The sequence below is a fragment of the Arachis hypogaea genome, chromosome 8, assembly GCF_003086295.3.
Source record: "Arachis hypogaea cultivar Tifrunner chromosome 8, arahy.Tifrunner.gnm2.J5K5, whole genome shotgun sequence".
Classification (NCBI taxonomy): Eukaryota; Viridiplantae; Streptophyta; class Magnoliopsida; order Fabales; family Fabaceae; genus Arachis; species Arachis hypogaea.
This window is the reverse complement of record NC_092043.1, coordinates 50,765,850-50,781,319: the sequence shown is the minus strand read 5'-3', so window position 1 is coordinate 50,781,319 and position 15,470 is coordinate 50,765,850. Positions and strand designations below refer to the sequence as shown.

At 27.9% G+C, this 15,470-nt stretch overlaps 2 protein-coding genes across 3 annotated transcripts; one reads left to right on the top strand and one right to left on the bottom strand.

The window, feature by feature from the left end:
• The first annotated feature begins 2,621 nt into the window (after window positions 1-2,621).
• LOC112708174 (protein neprosin) lies at window positions 2,622-9,130 on the top strand. Its single transcript, XM_025760345.2, has 7 exons — window positions 2,622-3,207; window positions 3,308-3,394; window positions 3,753-3,965; window positions 4,906-5,070; window positions 5,614-5,667; window positions 5,785-5,931; window positions 8,196-9,130. Exons 1-7 carry the CDS (start codon window positions 2,890-2,892, stop codon window positions 8,571-8,573), a joined length of 1,362 nt encoding a protein of 453 aa, XP_025616130.1. The 5' UTR covers window positions 2,622-2,889; the 3' UTR covers window positions 8,574-9,130.
• A 1,610-nt stretch (window positions 9,131-10,740) lies between these two features.
• Window positions 10,741-15,425, bottom strand: LOC112708173 (arginine-specific demethylase JMJ20). Of its 2 annotated transcripts, none has more exons than XM_029288687.2 (9): window positions 14,620-15,425; window positions 13,919-14,082; window positions 13,053-13,215; window positions 12,848-12,965; window positions 12,623-12,692; window positions 12,454-12,534; window positions 11,922-11,978; window positions 11,710-11,821; window positions 10,741-11,570 (listed from the first exon to the last, which is right to left on the bottom strand). In XM_029288687.2, the coding sequence occupies exons 2-9, from the start codon at window positions 14,027-14,029 to the stop codon at window positions 11,104-11,106; spliced, it is 1,179 nt and encodes a 392-aa protein (XP_029144520.1). In that variant the 5' UTR covers window positions 14,030-14,082; window positions 14,620-15,425; the 3' UTR covers window positions 10,741-11,103. The 2 variants fall into 2 exon arrangements, with proteins under 2 accessions (XP_029144520.1, XP_029144519.1); XM_029288686.2 differs by having other exon boundaries at window positions 13,919-14,077; window positions 14,620-15,076.
• Window positions 15,426-15,470: the final 45 nt, after the last annotated feature.

Sequence of the window (15,470 nt, the reverse complement as noted above, 5' to 3'; positions counted from 1 at the left end):
ATTCTGTTTCGAAAGTTATTTAAAACGGTGCTGAGATGCTGCCGTTCAAGTTCTTCGTGAAAAGGTGGGATGATACCTAACTTCAATACTTAAGTTAGCAAAGGGATTTAGATAGAATTTTAGTAAATTGGGATGTAAATAGAATTATAAAAGTGTCTCTGTATTTATAATAAAATAGATAACTATATTTTTTTAGTAGTTCTACTTTTATAAATGGATAGTCGTTCCCTTTATTTTGGGAGTTTGTTGAGATCCATCTTTTAGAAAAAATAGAAATAGTAAAAGAGATTCAAAAAATAGTTACTTATTTAAATAATTAAAACTGGACCTTCTTGTTGTGTTGGATAAGTGGAGGAAGTCATTCATAACAGGTCTTTATTCTTAATGAGTTTGACTTTATTTTAGATTAAGATATAAACGAATCTCATAATAAATAATATTAAGATTAAAATTAAAATATATTTAAAATATTAAAAACCAGATTAAAATTAAAAACTTTTAAATATAATTAAAATACTGAAAGAAAAATTAGAACAATAATTATATAAAAATATTACTGTTAATAAGATTGAAACTAAACATAAATGTTAATGATGAAAAAATATACTTAAAAAAATGCAATATCACCACCCAAGAAAAAGGGAAAAAGGTGGTGTGGCTAAAAAAAAAAAAGCTCATGCTGCTCAAAACAATACTAATGATATTCTAGATTTCTCTATCTTGTTTTGCTTCCATTTTTCATAGCATGGGAGATGTTATGGTTGCCATTAACAACACCATCTACAAATTGTCGGCATAATATTAAAAGGACTTTGACACATTCACATTGGTTAATCAAAGCTCATCACTTAGGTAAATTTGGACATAGTATTTATAGTGAATATTCATATCTTATATCCTAAGTTGTTGGTCCCAACTACCCTATATATAAATCTTATTCTTCACATAATAATAATAATAATAATAAACAAAATATTTGGTAAAAAAATAACAAAAAATAATTAGAATTTATCTTATTTAATTTTATTAATTATTATTAAAATTAATAAATACTAAATAAGATAAATTTAAATTTTTTTTTGTTTTTCTAACATCACAAAAAAAAAAAGATGTAAGCAAAAGCAACATTGTTAACGAGAGATTGTTCAAGAAGACCAAAAAAAAATTACTTAATGAAACCTTATTTTATCAGGTGTTAGTCAATATTTAACGGAACAAACTAATAAGTAATAACTAAAGAAAAAATAAATATTTTATTACGACAACAAATTTATTTAAGTCTCACTTTATTATAAATATTCATATTCTTTTCAAAATAACTTAATTATAATTACTTCCATTTTTTATTTCTTTTTTTAAAAAAATATATATAGAAAAAATAGGATAAATCGATAGAAAATGAAAAAAAACAGTAATATTAGGAAGATAAAAATAAATCACAAATTTATTTTATTTAGTATTTATTAAGTATACCAACAATTAATAAATATTAAATAAGATAAATTCTGATTATTTTGATTAATTTTTTTTATTATCAAATATTTAAAAAAAACTTTAATAAAATGTAAAAATTGATTGAAAATTAATAAACTATATAGAGGCTCCCTCATAATGACATAATTGAACAAAAATGATTAGGCATGGCCCATAAACGATTTCGTGCTATCTTCCTTTGGTGTCATTTTTTTCTTGGGCCAAATCCTAGCAATTAATAATTTGAGTTAAAGCTGATTTATGCAGATGAGAGTGCTACATCATTATGTTATGTACCCAACAACACAAAATGTGACTCATATTCATATATTTGAAGGTGGAATGAAAGTGAAAATAACTACTCATATCTTTGGTTAAGTCTTCCTCATAATAAATGTCTACTTTACTATTTTGGACAAAATTACTTTTGGAATATATATTATATATAGAAGTTGAATATAATAAATAAATTAAACTCAAATAAAATATATAAGAGGTAAATGCTAAATTGTAAGCTTAATTACGATGATTATATATTTATATTTATATTTATTTGTTTAGTACACTATAATTTATAAAAAAAATTATAATTGAGCTTTTTACTTTAGTAAGTAGAAGGATTTATTTTTCTCAATTATTATACTTTTGAAGTTTAATAATCTATCTAAACTAATATAATAGAGAAAGTGATTGTACTATTTAAGTTTTGCTGATAAGATATTATTAACTTAATCCAATTTTTTTTATAATAGATATTATTTTGACACTAGTATTTTATTAACAACTAATATGTATTTTTTGTTGATTAAAAATAATTTAAATCCATAATTAAATAATAATAACTATATTTTTATATAATTATCAAGAGTGTCTGATGTATAAATAATCTTACTGATTGCATTAAAACACAAAAATTAAAATAAATAAATAAATAAATAAATTATCATTCTATATGATTGTTTACTAAGTGATCCAATCAACCTATATCCGACAAGGGTTGACCTTGATAAAGAGTTAATATCAGTTAAGCTAGATTAATTAGTGAAAAAAATATACTTCAACAAAAAAATAAAAATAAAAAAAAATTGTAAGTTTGGAAGGTGCAATGCAACCCCACCTATAATAAGTATTATATGTATGGTTTCTAAATCTTCCATGGTGTGTGTGGGGAGCATAAAATCAATACAACCCTTCTCTCTCTCTCTCTCTGAAGAAGGGAAGCAATGAGGACCAGTTGAAGAAGAACTTGTTTATTCTTTATTCATTTTCATAATTATATTTATAAAAAAAAAGGGTGTGAGAAGAGAAGAAGAAACTCAAAAAAAAATATCAAACACCTTTGTCTCTGTTCTGTTCTGTTTAGTACTTCACTTCACTTCTCTGTTCTGTTCTGTTTTTGTGAATAATAATAGAGACATGAAGAAGGTATATTCACATTGCAATAATCATCATCATCAGAAACAATTCAACACAAGAACAAGAACAAGACAACACAATCATCATTCTCATTCTCATTCTCATTCTCAATACCAAAACATTAGACTACAAAATCTGCTACTTCTACATTCTTTGCTTCTTATCATTGTTACTCCAGCATTGTGCAATGTTCACCAACCATTATTGAACTTGAAGTCTAATAACCAAACTCTAAGATCAAATCTTGAGTTACTCAAGCTGAGAAGGATTAGAGCACACTTGGCCAAGATCAATAAACCTGCTCTCAAAACAATTCAGGTACTTGTCTTTTTTTTTTCTTTTTCTTATAACATGTTTTTGGTTTGGTTTTTTGTGTCTTGGTTTTGACCAAAGCTGGTTTTGTTTTCTTGTGTTGTAGAGTCCAGATGGTGATTTGATTGATTGTGTTTTGTCTCATCAACAACCAGCTTTTGACCATCCTAACCTTAGAGGTCAGAGACCATTGGTAATGTCATCATCTTGATTTCCATGCTTTGATTTGATTTGATTTTATAGTTCTTACATTCTCATGATTATGGAAAATTCTATTCCTGTTCCTTTCATGATTCAGGGTTCATCAATAATATAAGAAAATTTTTAAAATTCTTGGAATATCAGTGTTTATATTCTAGTAATTTTAACAGTTGATTTTAATTAATATATATATTTTTTATAATTATGATCAACAGTTAAAATTATTAAAACACTAATATTCTAAAAGAATTTAAAATTTTTCTAGTAATATATTATGTCGTTATTTAATTTATGTAGTCAACGTCAAATTTGGTTTGAGATTTGACTTTGTCTTTATTATTTTTTTTTAGGATCCGCCGGAGAGACCGAAGGGATACAAGAACAAGAACAATGGAAAAATGGAAATGAAAAGCTTTCAACTATGGAGTGATTCTGGTGAAGAATGCCCTAATGGAACTATTCCAATTAGAAGAACAAAAGAGGAAGATGTTTTAAGAGCAAGTTCCATTAGAAGATTTGGAAGAAAACATGTAAGGAGAGACTCAACCGGTAACGGCCACGAGGTTAGTTATTCGAATTTTATTATCAGAAATTCGACTAATTTATCTCGAAAAATTACAATAAGATTAGATTTATGGTGAAAATTCAGGTGCATTAAACTTTATATGAAGTTGATATTTAAGAGTTATTAGATGAAAATTTAGTTAAATCAATCAAATTATCTAACGGCTCTCAGATATCAATTTCAACTTTACGTGAAATCGACTGTACTTGAATTTTCACCTAATTTTATTCTAGAAACTCAAATTAGAGACTATTATGAAAGAGATTAATTTATTTATCATTTTGTAAGTTGAATAAGTGTTGTCAATCAAATTAAAACCCTACATTCTTCTTTCATTATTATTATTATTTTTTAATTTATTTTAGTTTATTTTATTTTCATTGCCAGTAAGAAAAGAATAGCACTACTTTTTCCGTATTTATCATCAATATGAGAGACAATGAAGGGACACCACTATTAAAAGGTTGTCCTCTTATATGCACCTTAAAGCCCTATCAAAATCATCACCAAAATGAAGATCCTCTCTTTGTATCTATATTGGTTACATATTTATTAGATGAATTTAATTCTGATATAATGCGTTTAATTGTATATCGTCGTATCAGTAAAAATAATTATTTTTTTATTGACTGTATAAATAATTATTTAAAAAAATAAATACGATTAAATATTTTACACTGTCAGTATATTAAAATTAAATTTTTTTTAACAAGAACTCGAGAAAAAAATAAATTACACTAATCTTCTTTATGATTTATTTATCATGTCTAAACTGACTAGATTAATATAATATTTATAAATGTGATCAGTGCCATATTTTATAAAATACATAAATACTAAAATATATTTTTATAAATACAATTCAATCTTTTTATATATATAAAAAAAAGGGTAAGATAGAGTAATTATTATTTATGCATATGTTAATTTGAATGCAGCATGCAGTTGTTTTTCTGAATGGAGATCAATATTATGGAGCAAAAGCAAACATAAATGTATGGACACCAAGAGTTACAGATCAATATGAATTCAGTTTGTCACAGATTTGGGTTATTGCTGGCTCCTTTGGTTTTGATCTTAATACTATAGAAGCTGGTTGGCAGGTACACATTTATTTCAATAAATTTAATTTTGATATATTATTAATATAAAACAATTTTATATATATATATAAAATCACGTAACATTATATCGGTAAAATTTTATATTGACATTCTAAATGACTATCTAAAAAAATAGATGTAATTTATTGGACGATTATGTAAAAGATTTTATAGTATTAATGCATCAAAATAAAATTCTATTTCAATATACTTTTATACATGATATCTTTTTATTTATAAAAATGCATATTAATCTTTTTCATAATCTAATAATAAGTATCGGCTTAAACATTTAGAATGAGTGATTTCATGACACGATATCAAAGTTTTATATTCGAATATTTTAGAGTTCGATTATTTGGGGAACTTCAAAGTTGAAAAAAAAGTAGCATAAAACAAATAAAAAAATATATACAAAAATTAAGCAAATATAAAAGAGGTTCTATCAGTTTAAACTTTTGAGATAAGTAATTTAACGACAAATTTAGAATTATTATTTATTATTGATTATTGTGGCTGAAACAACCATGATAACACTTTCAGGTAAGTCCAGAATTATATGGAGACAGCAATCCTAGGTTCTTCACTTATTGGACAGTAAGTATTATTGCTAAGCCAATTTTTTATTTTTATCTTCCTATTTATTTATTTTTCAAACCCCCAATAATTTTCTTCTCTTTATTATCTCACATAATAATTATAATAAAAATGTAGACAGATGCATATCAAGCAACTGGGTGCTACAATTTGTTGTGTTCTGGATTTATCCAAACTAACAATAGGATAGCAATAGGTGCAGCAATCTCACCAAGATCTACATATAATAGCAAACAATTTGATATTGGCCTAATGGTTTGGAAGGTGAGCATAATTTCTTGGTTAAATTCTTAATTACTTTAGATATATCAATAATTAATTTAAAAAATATTTTTTGAACATTTCAATATTAAATTATTATTTTATAGGTATAATTACTCTATTATTAGTCTTTATAATTTTACCAAATTTTAATTAAATTTCTATACTAATATTTTTTTATTTTAATTTAGTCTTTAGTTACAACAAACGTTAAAAAATATTTACATGCGTTGAATTCAGAATTTTTTTTAACGTCTGCTGTGATTAGAAATTAAATTAAAATAAAAAATTTGGTATAAAAAATTAATTAAAAAATATATATAAGAATTTAATTGTAAATTTGATCAAACAATAAAACCTAATAAAGTAATTAACTCTATTTTCTATCACTAGATCTTGTGTTTTTTAAATGTTCAAGTAATAACATTACTTAATTAATTTTTAATATCTAGATGTTATACTAGTAAAATAATAAAAGTAAACAAACTTTAATTTTAGTTTGACCCACAAAACTTTAATGCATGTCGAAGATTGATTTTATATATGCTTGAATTCAGAATTTTGATTCAATCCAACATCAATTAAGGAGAAAAGAGTTATTGACCCTTTTAAAAATGTTAGTATTTTTTAAATATAATATAGTACACATACCATGTTCTGACAAAAAGTTTAAACCTTAAACAATGACCATCACCATTATCCAGTGATATATTAGAAACTAAGAAAAAATTGTAAATACATAATAAAAAAATATAAATTTATTTTATTTAGTATTTATTAATTTTAACAATAATTAATGAATATTAAATAAATAAATTTAAACTGTTTTTGTTTTTGACTAATTTTTTTAATTAAATATTTTTGATTATCTATTTACTACTTTTATTTTCCCTAACTTGTAAATACATAATAAAAAATATAAAATTTTTTATTTAATATTAATTAATTCTACCAATAATTAATAAATATTAAATAGAATAAATTTAGACTGTTTTTCACTAATTTTTTTATAAAATATTTTTTATAATCTGTTTACTACTTTTATTTTTCCTAACTTTTTGCATATTTCTATATGTTATTGAAGTGGAAGATTCCTTTTGTAACCTTAATGGGGTCGACCATCCATGTCTTTTGCTTTTTTAGTTTTCTTTATTAAAGCAATAGTTCATGCTTTTCTTTGCTTTTCTTATGGTCTTTGCTGTAACTGGCTTCCCAAAAAAAGCTATAAAACTTGACCAATGATTCTTCTTTTTCTCATCATTTCTACTTTTTACTATCCTTATGTTTCATTAATATTATTTTAATTAATATATCTTAGATCAATTTTACTATTTTTATTGTCAAAGAGTTATAATTCAAATGACATAATTTTTTCATATTCACCTAGAGGTCGCGAGTTCAAGTCTCACTCTTAACTTTAGAAAAAAAACACTATATTCTTTTTACTACTCATGATAAATAAATAAATTAATATTAAGTATTTAGCATTTTCTTTACTTAGTAATTATGAAAATTATTATAAATATAACTTAACAAAATTAAGTTTTGTTTTATCAATAATGACAAACAACCATCTTAAAGTAAGACATTTTACCAAGAAAGGGAAAACAAATTGAACATTGTTAATAGAATTCATGGCAACTCATGAAGTATAGAAACAATGCAAGCAATACAAATCATTAAATTAATCTATCTAAATAAAATATCACAATAGGCTAAAGGGAAGAGAACAAGTAATTAATAATTTTGCATTATCCTATTTTTGTTTCTATTAGTGCTAAATGAAGTATACAAATTTTTAAAATATACTAAATACCAATCACTAAATCAGCAAGTATATTTATGTATTAATTCACACATTTCTCCAACTAAATAATCAAACTTGTATATAGTAATATAATAAAAAAAGTCCCTAAATTTATAATTCAAAGACACATAATTTTCTGACTAATTAAAAAATACAAAAACATTTTTTATTTTTTAAATACGAGACATTTAAGTTTTTCTGTCTAAAATATATAAAGACAAATAGGTTCCCATAGGGGTTAGAAGTCTCACGTTTTAGAAAGTGAGAGATGTTTTTGTATTTTTAATTAGTCGATAACTTATTTGCCTTTGAGATTAAAGGTCAGAGACCTATTTGTCGTTTCCTCTAAAATTTATGAGATTCCAAATACGTATTTCTATATGCTGTAACCGATTAGTGACCGACTTTTGGTGTACAATTAACATGTTTAAATTAAATAACCCTCTATGTGTGTGTGTAGGATCCAAGACATGGACACTGGTGGCTGGAATTTGGTTCAGGATTATTAGTTGGTTACTGGCCAGCAACCATGTTTAGCCACTTAAGAAGCCATGCAAGCATGGTTCAATTTGGTGGAGAAATTGTGAACTCTCGTTCAAGGGGTTACCACACTGGAACTCAGATGGGGAGTGGCCACTTTGCTGGTGAAGGTTTTAGAAAAGCAGCATATTTTAGGAACTTGCAAATTGTTGATTGGGACAACAACTTGCTACCTCTCTCAAACATTCACCAATTAGCAGATCATTCTAATTGCTATGACATTAGGCAAGGAAGCAACAATGTTTGGGGACATTACTTTTACTATGGAGGTCCCGGACGAAATGTCCGATGTCCTTAAAACATATACAAATGTCGAATTTATATGCATTCACATCGCGTTTGGTAACTGTTTTGTGACATAATACGTAGACGTTGAAACAGTAGAGATAGAGAAAAAGATGGAGACTCATATACAGTTGTCTTCATATAAAGTCGATAATTGAAAATCGTTAGATGAAAATTTAGTATAATCTCACATGAAAACAACTGTATATGAGTTTTTCTTCCTAGAGAAAATTTGTTCTTTTCTTAAATATGCGTATTTCACAACGCTTCTATATTATCGCTTTGAGACCGTCACTAAACGTAGGTTTATATGATAAAATAACTTTACACTATCAAATTATAATGGTTAGTTGCAAATTCTGTAGATTAATTGATAGTGTAAAATTATTTTTGATGGTTTCTCTATATGTGTGTGTCTTTTTTTTTTTTTCTTTTTGTCTCACTGTCTAGGGTTTTACTTTTTTCATGGCATGCTTCACATGCTTTAGTGATAATCTATAGAGTAATTTGTTTTGTTTGTATTCTTGACTAACAATTTAATTAGTGACAGTTCAAGTTTGATTTTTCCAATTCTTCCTAGCTGTTACTATTTCTTTGTTTAAAGAGATCTTATCTTAAACATAGTGAATGATGAAATTGAATTTGACTAACATTATGAATTTTCCACATAAAAAAACCAATGCAAATTTTTTATGTATCTAACAGCTGAAAATCATGTGGAGGATCAACAAACAAGTATTATGAAAATATCAAAGACTTGGCTATTTAACCTTCTATGCTATATTCTATTATTATTTTTCAAATTGCATCCCTCTATAAGAGTTGAAAAACTGAAAAGAATATTTTAATGTGTCATAGAAACTACTACTACGAATGTTGCAATGGGAAAGAAAATTTAAAATAATTTTTTTAGGTCAGTGAACCAAGACCAATTAATTGCAACAATTGTTTTCAATCGCATATTGTGCTTTCCAATGAACAAATATGAAGGCATCATGCTATGTATTAGGATATTGGGAAAAACATTTCATAATAATAATAATAATAATTTTGTCTTGTTCTGAACTTTGGCTTGATGATAATTTTAGTGCCTATAGATACAGTGACTACCCTAACTATAAAATTTTAGCAACATTTTTTAAAGTGTTGCTAAAACAAAAGAACATTTTTTATTATTTAATATTATTTTTAAATTTAAAAAATAAAAATAACCAAGTGTTACTAAAATTTTGAAAAATTTAACTTTAATTTTAACAATATTTTTTAAATATTAACTAAAGAAGCATCATTCTCAATCTAAACCAGTAGTAGTAGACTAGTAGTAACACACAACAAAAGGTGAGAGTCAATGTCAGCAATGCATCATTTTATTTACTATTCTTAGATGATTCACACCAGACAAAAAAGAAAGAAATTGACTAAGGTTTATTTACCCAAGTGCTAAGAATTGACACTTCTATGTTTCATGTGTGAGTGACACATGAAGGTCCCCTACCATGCCCTCATTTTCAAAAAGACAAGTGCATATATAAAATAAAAAGTGCTAGTCTACTTCAGTTCAATTCAAATGTTTCAGCTTTTAACCCTAAAAGTTGTTCCTCTCAAATCTCAATTAACAGAAAATTACTAATTCAAGCAAATTTTATGTGTATATCTTTAAAGTTTAATTTTAATGTATAAACAGTGTAAACATTTTACACAGTCGTACAATTACATCCATTCTTTTGTATCACTATTCACGCGATTAATGTGAAAAGTAGTTATCTTTTACTGATGTGGCATTATGTAATTGGATGCACGTGTAAAACTGTTTTATACTGATAGTGTATCAAAATTAAATTCATATCTTTGATGCTACAGTGCAAATATTTTAATAATTAATAACAAAACACCGAATGTGTAGGTATCCCTATGAGATATTGGGGTGAGAATCTTACTAACCTTCCTTCAAAATCACACTACTTCAGGAAACACATAATAGGCTTCAACTCCCTAGTTTTCTAGGACTTCACCAAACAACTCTTTTTCTCTCTCTCATTACAGAAACATTGAGAGCTTGACATCAAGGAAGCATTGGTTTCTGAAACATGGACCACATAAGAAAGCAGGGTAACTCATGAAAGACAAACAAAAACTATTAAGAATTTAAATGTAGCATGAAATGCGGAATAAGCAAGATGGGTCAGTTAAACACAGTAATGAGTATAGATTACTCAAACATGGACAAGTTCCAAAAGGGTCAGTTAAAAATTGTAAGAATGCAGTTGCTGGATCCTACTTCAAGTGCAACCGTAACATCGTTTTCCGTTTAGAACTTCAAAACCATGGCATGTAGAAAGAGGCTAGTGATGCGATAGGCTCAACGAGCGCTTACAGAAGTTCTTATAGATTGTTGATCAAAGGAGTCCTCGCAACAGTAGTGAGGACTCTGAGAAGAGTGTAGCTTTTGCCCAACCATGGTTTGCAGCTTTCTAAACGGAAAATCTAACATGGTATTACTTATCAAATGTGAACTTTGGAACGCATTGATCATGCCATCATGGTCATATTACAGATGAGTTGATGTAACAGTCACCATGTTCTGCAACAGCATTGTCTATAAATTCAACAAGATCTTCAGGTGTGTAGAACTCAGATGAAGTGTATGCTTTCAAAATAGTGAGATCCGCTATTTCACCAGCCGAAGCGCTCTCAAAATCAAAGGACAAATGAGACTCTTCATGTATCATTGCATATGTTCTTCCTATATCCATGCACAATTTGCAAAACCTAGGATCTTCAAGTGTTTCTATAATGTCCACAGCGCGATCCTGATTCCCTTTTAGAGCATGCCTGTCTTTCATCTCCGATGCAACCTTCCTTATGGATCCAAGATTCATCAATAAATGCTGAGCTATTCTTGATGAGATTTGAGTGATATTTCCATGTCTTCCATTTATATAACAAAGCAAGACAATGTTGGCCAAGGTGAAGCGTGATATGAAAGTAAAGAAGTCATAAAAGTTCATCCCTGTTTCAAATAATAATAACAACACCACTACTATTAATCATAAAATATATGTCCCTTTATCCGTAATTGAATTATCAGAAATTTCTTTTTCAATGAAATAAATCAATCTTTGAATGATAACTGATTATGCCATTAATACCCGTGTTAGCAGCAAGATTGCGCTGGCAAAGACCTTCGAAATCCTCACATACATCCTTGATGTCTTCTATGTATTCTTTGGCCTCATTGTAGTCCCTCAAAAGTAAATTCCACTATAATAGTACAGAAAATTATGATGCAAATTTAGTCAATTATATATTTCTCTTTAAATTTGACTCCCACACATGTAGTTGATCACATTGCTCAACTTACCACCCATGAAAGGTTATACGCATTGAACCAGTTGTGGTTTATAGATATTGTATCCTCCTGAAATGTTAAGAAATACCATTTAATGATCACATCATCTAAAATATCCTTGATAGGTTCAACTGATGATTCTTGTTTAGAATAAAAAATCTGAGGCATATTCTGTTTCTGCTTTCATGTTCAGTGATTTTGGTATTAGGATTTTGTTAAGAAAACATGATTATATTCTTTTTGCATTTTTCTTCACAAACTTTGAAAATTGAAAAAACCGGGGAAAAAAAAAAAGCTAAAAAGAAACCATAATATGCTTCAAAACTCCATCTTTCAGAAGCTAGCTATATCGCTGCCTCTACCATGTAATGCAATCGACATCTTTTAAACAGGGGAGTAAACAATGTGAGCTAAGTGATCCCAACAGAAGAATTACTTTATTTGGTCCATAAAAAATTCCAACTTTAAAGGGATTGTAGGAAACGATTTCAAAAGCAAGAGGGTAATTGTATAACATGGATAAACATAAGAAGCTAGGGCATACCAAATTATGAACTTGATGGTACCATCCACTGGGAACAAATATAATTTCACCTGCTTCTTGCATGCATTCTAACCAGATAGCCTGCATACATGGGCAAATTGCTGAAGGCTAATGCAGAAGTTTCTCGGAATAAATAGGATTTACGACAAGATGGAGAGCTAAAATTTACCTTTTTGAAACCAGGAAATTTTGAGTCAGATACTTCATCAAAGATATTATATACACAATTTTTCATATTCCTAAATAAAAGTTGAAAGCAACTTAGCTCGGACAACTATGTACAAAACAATTCATAAAGTATTTTGAAACAACAACCAAGCGTTGTCTCATTGGGATCAATGTCTTCTGAAACAACATCATTAGTTTGTATTTGGCAAAAGAAATGCATTCATACCTGTCAAATACAAGATGATGTTGGGAAGGATCTAGAAAAAGCCATCTCTTTTTTCCGCAAACATTTGCCGACCAGCTATATGACCGGAAAACATCGGCATGAAGAGGAGTCCAAGATCCTGCGAGAAGAATAAAAAGCTAGAGGTTAATAGTGGTAAGATTAGTACATAATCATCTGACATTAGTTGCTACTAGACCAATCAAACCTTTAACTCCCATGTATACGAAACGATAGTCAGAGCAACATATTTCGTTATTTTCTTGGTATGTGTCAGAATCAGTATGCATTCTGTAGTTGTCAAGATACAGGTTAAGCCAATCATCACAAAAGAACATTGGAGTTTTATAAGCTACATATTCTGGATACTCCTGCGAGAGAGAGAAAAGACGAAACCAGTGAGGAAAATGTCATCTGCAAAAGCAAGAATATCTAACACATAAAAGCTCTGAGCCTCTGAATCTGATGTAAGGAGAGGATTCTCCATGCCAATGAGACAAATAGTCTCCTGTTAACTTCTGTTTGTTCTTGCTAATGGTGTGTGTTTATTATATAAAGAAGCTACTAGGTCACAGAACACAGATTTGCAACTTGATATATAGGAAGGTTGCACTATAAATAAATAGTAAAACAAACAGCCAAAAACTTTATTGACTGCAATTCAAGGAAAGCAACGGTGACAATCCTATTTAATTGCACCAGAGCCTTAATGAAAAGATACAAAGTGAACGAGAATGATAAACACTTAATTTTTGTCATACAAAATGCATGACGAACCCTGCTGAAAGGCTTCCTTATTTCATTCACTAATCAGAGTCTCATATTGATATATGAATGATGCCATGTTTGTGAATGAGACAACATAAAATACTAACTTTTCTGGAGAGTTTGGTGTCCCCTCAAAAATAGGGTGAGATAAAAAGACTCATGCATGTATTTCCGAATTCCAATTCAGGTTATTATACAAAGTTTATCTCTAAATTTTTGAGGAGGGACCAAAACCCACACGGTGAAACTTCAATGACGACATGCATATCAGAAACATAGACTAGGCTCCAGCTCCATAGGGCATACCTTTACAAAATGCCAATCCTTCAAATATGGTACAGAGTGATTACTGCTACATTGGACTGCAGAACCTTCAACATCTTGAAGGCAACGTCCTATAAACTCCAAAACAAGCATCTCCTCCCTTTTCTGATCGGTGAACTCTCTTGTGTCACAATCTGCAACCTTCCCTTTGACAAGCACAAACAAATTGACTCATTATTGCTATTCAACAACCCTTTTTTTTCCACTCTAAGGAATCCAATTCAGACCATTTGATTATAATCATCCATAATAACTAATCAATAATCAACCATATCTAAGAAACCAAATCTCAAACAACAAAACAAAGCACGAAAGATTATATAGCCATTCACCATTTTTACTTTTAGGAATCAAATTCATTCCATTTTTATTACAATCATCCTTAGTCCTTACTATATTACATCCAACAAAAACTAACTTTCCCAAAAAAACACAAAAAAGAAAGCACAACATTACATATTCCAAAGTACCAACACAAACTCCTCTTGCTACCCAATTACAATCAACTAATCATTTAATAATCAAGGTAATCAAATTCAAGAGTTCACCTAAACTCCACAAACTTAGATAAAACTTGAATCAACTGTAAAGTAAAAAATAAATAAAATTGGGCACCTAATATTAGTTCTAGGGTTTGAATTTGAAAACATTGCACTGAACAAGAGAAGCAATGGATAATGTACCTGAACTTTGGAATTCCCAAAATTTGTGGAGAAAAATTGAAAATTGGGGTGGCCAAGAGGGGTGACCCAATCAACTGAAGCTCTCCAATTGTGATGTTCCGAGAATCCATTGAGCAACAAAGGTTGGTTTTTTTGCATGAATCTCTCAACAAATTCACTGTAACTCAAATTCTTCCAATTCACCTTCTCAATCTCACCCTTTTTTATGTTCATCCCTATCAAACAATTCAATTCACACAATCAAATATCAATTTCACAACCTGCTTCTTTCAGCTGGTAAACTAAAAATTTTATTTTTATTTTTAGGTCAATTTTCGGAGAAGAAGATGATTTTTTTTTTTAGTCTGGTTTCAGAAAATTGGGCCATGAAAATTTAAAAACAGGCCTAGCCTGATAAGAAGATTAAGAATATTTTTTCTTGGTAAAAATCAAAAGTAATGAGATCTTATGGAAAATTATATTATATTTTATGTAAAGTTAATTTTAATAGAGAAAAATAAGTTACAAGTTAATTTAGAAAGAAAATTTTTAAATCCTTATTTCCTTAATGTCAAAGATATTCAATATTTTTTGTTAAAGACTTCTGATTTTTATAAAGAAGAAATTGTAATATTTAAAATATATTAAAATTTAGTGAATATAATTAGAACTTATTTGGGTGTTATTCTCAAAAAATATTTTTTTAAATGATATTTTTTTTTAAATTTTTTTATAAAAATTAAAGTAATTTTATGTTTATATATCTTATATAAAAAATCTTTTTATTTATTAAATTATGTTTGGATAAAATAAGATGAAAATATTTTTTTGAAAATGCGAAGTTGATATGACAAAAGTGAGTCTTCTAGAAT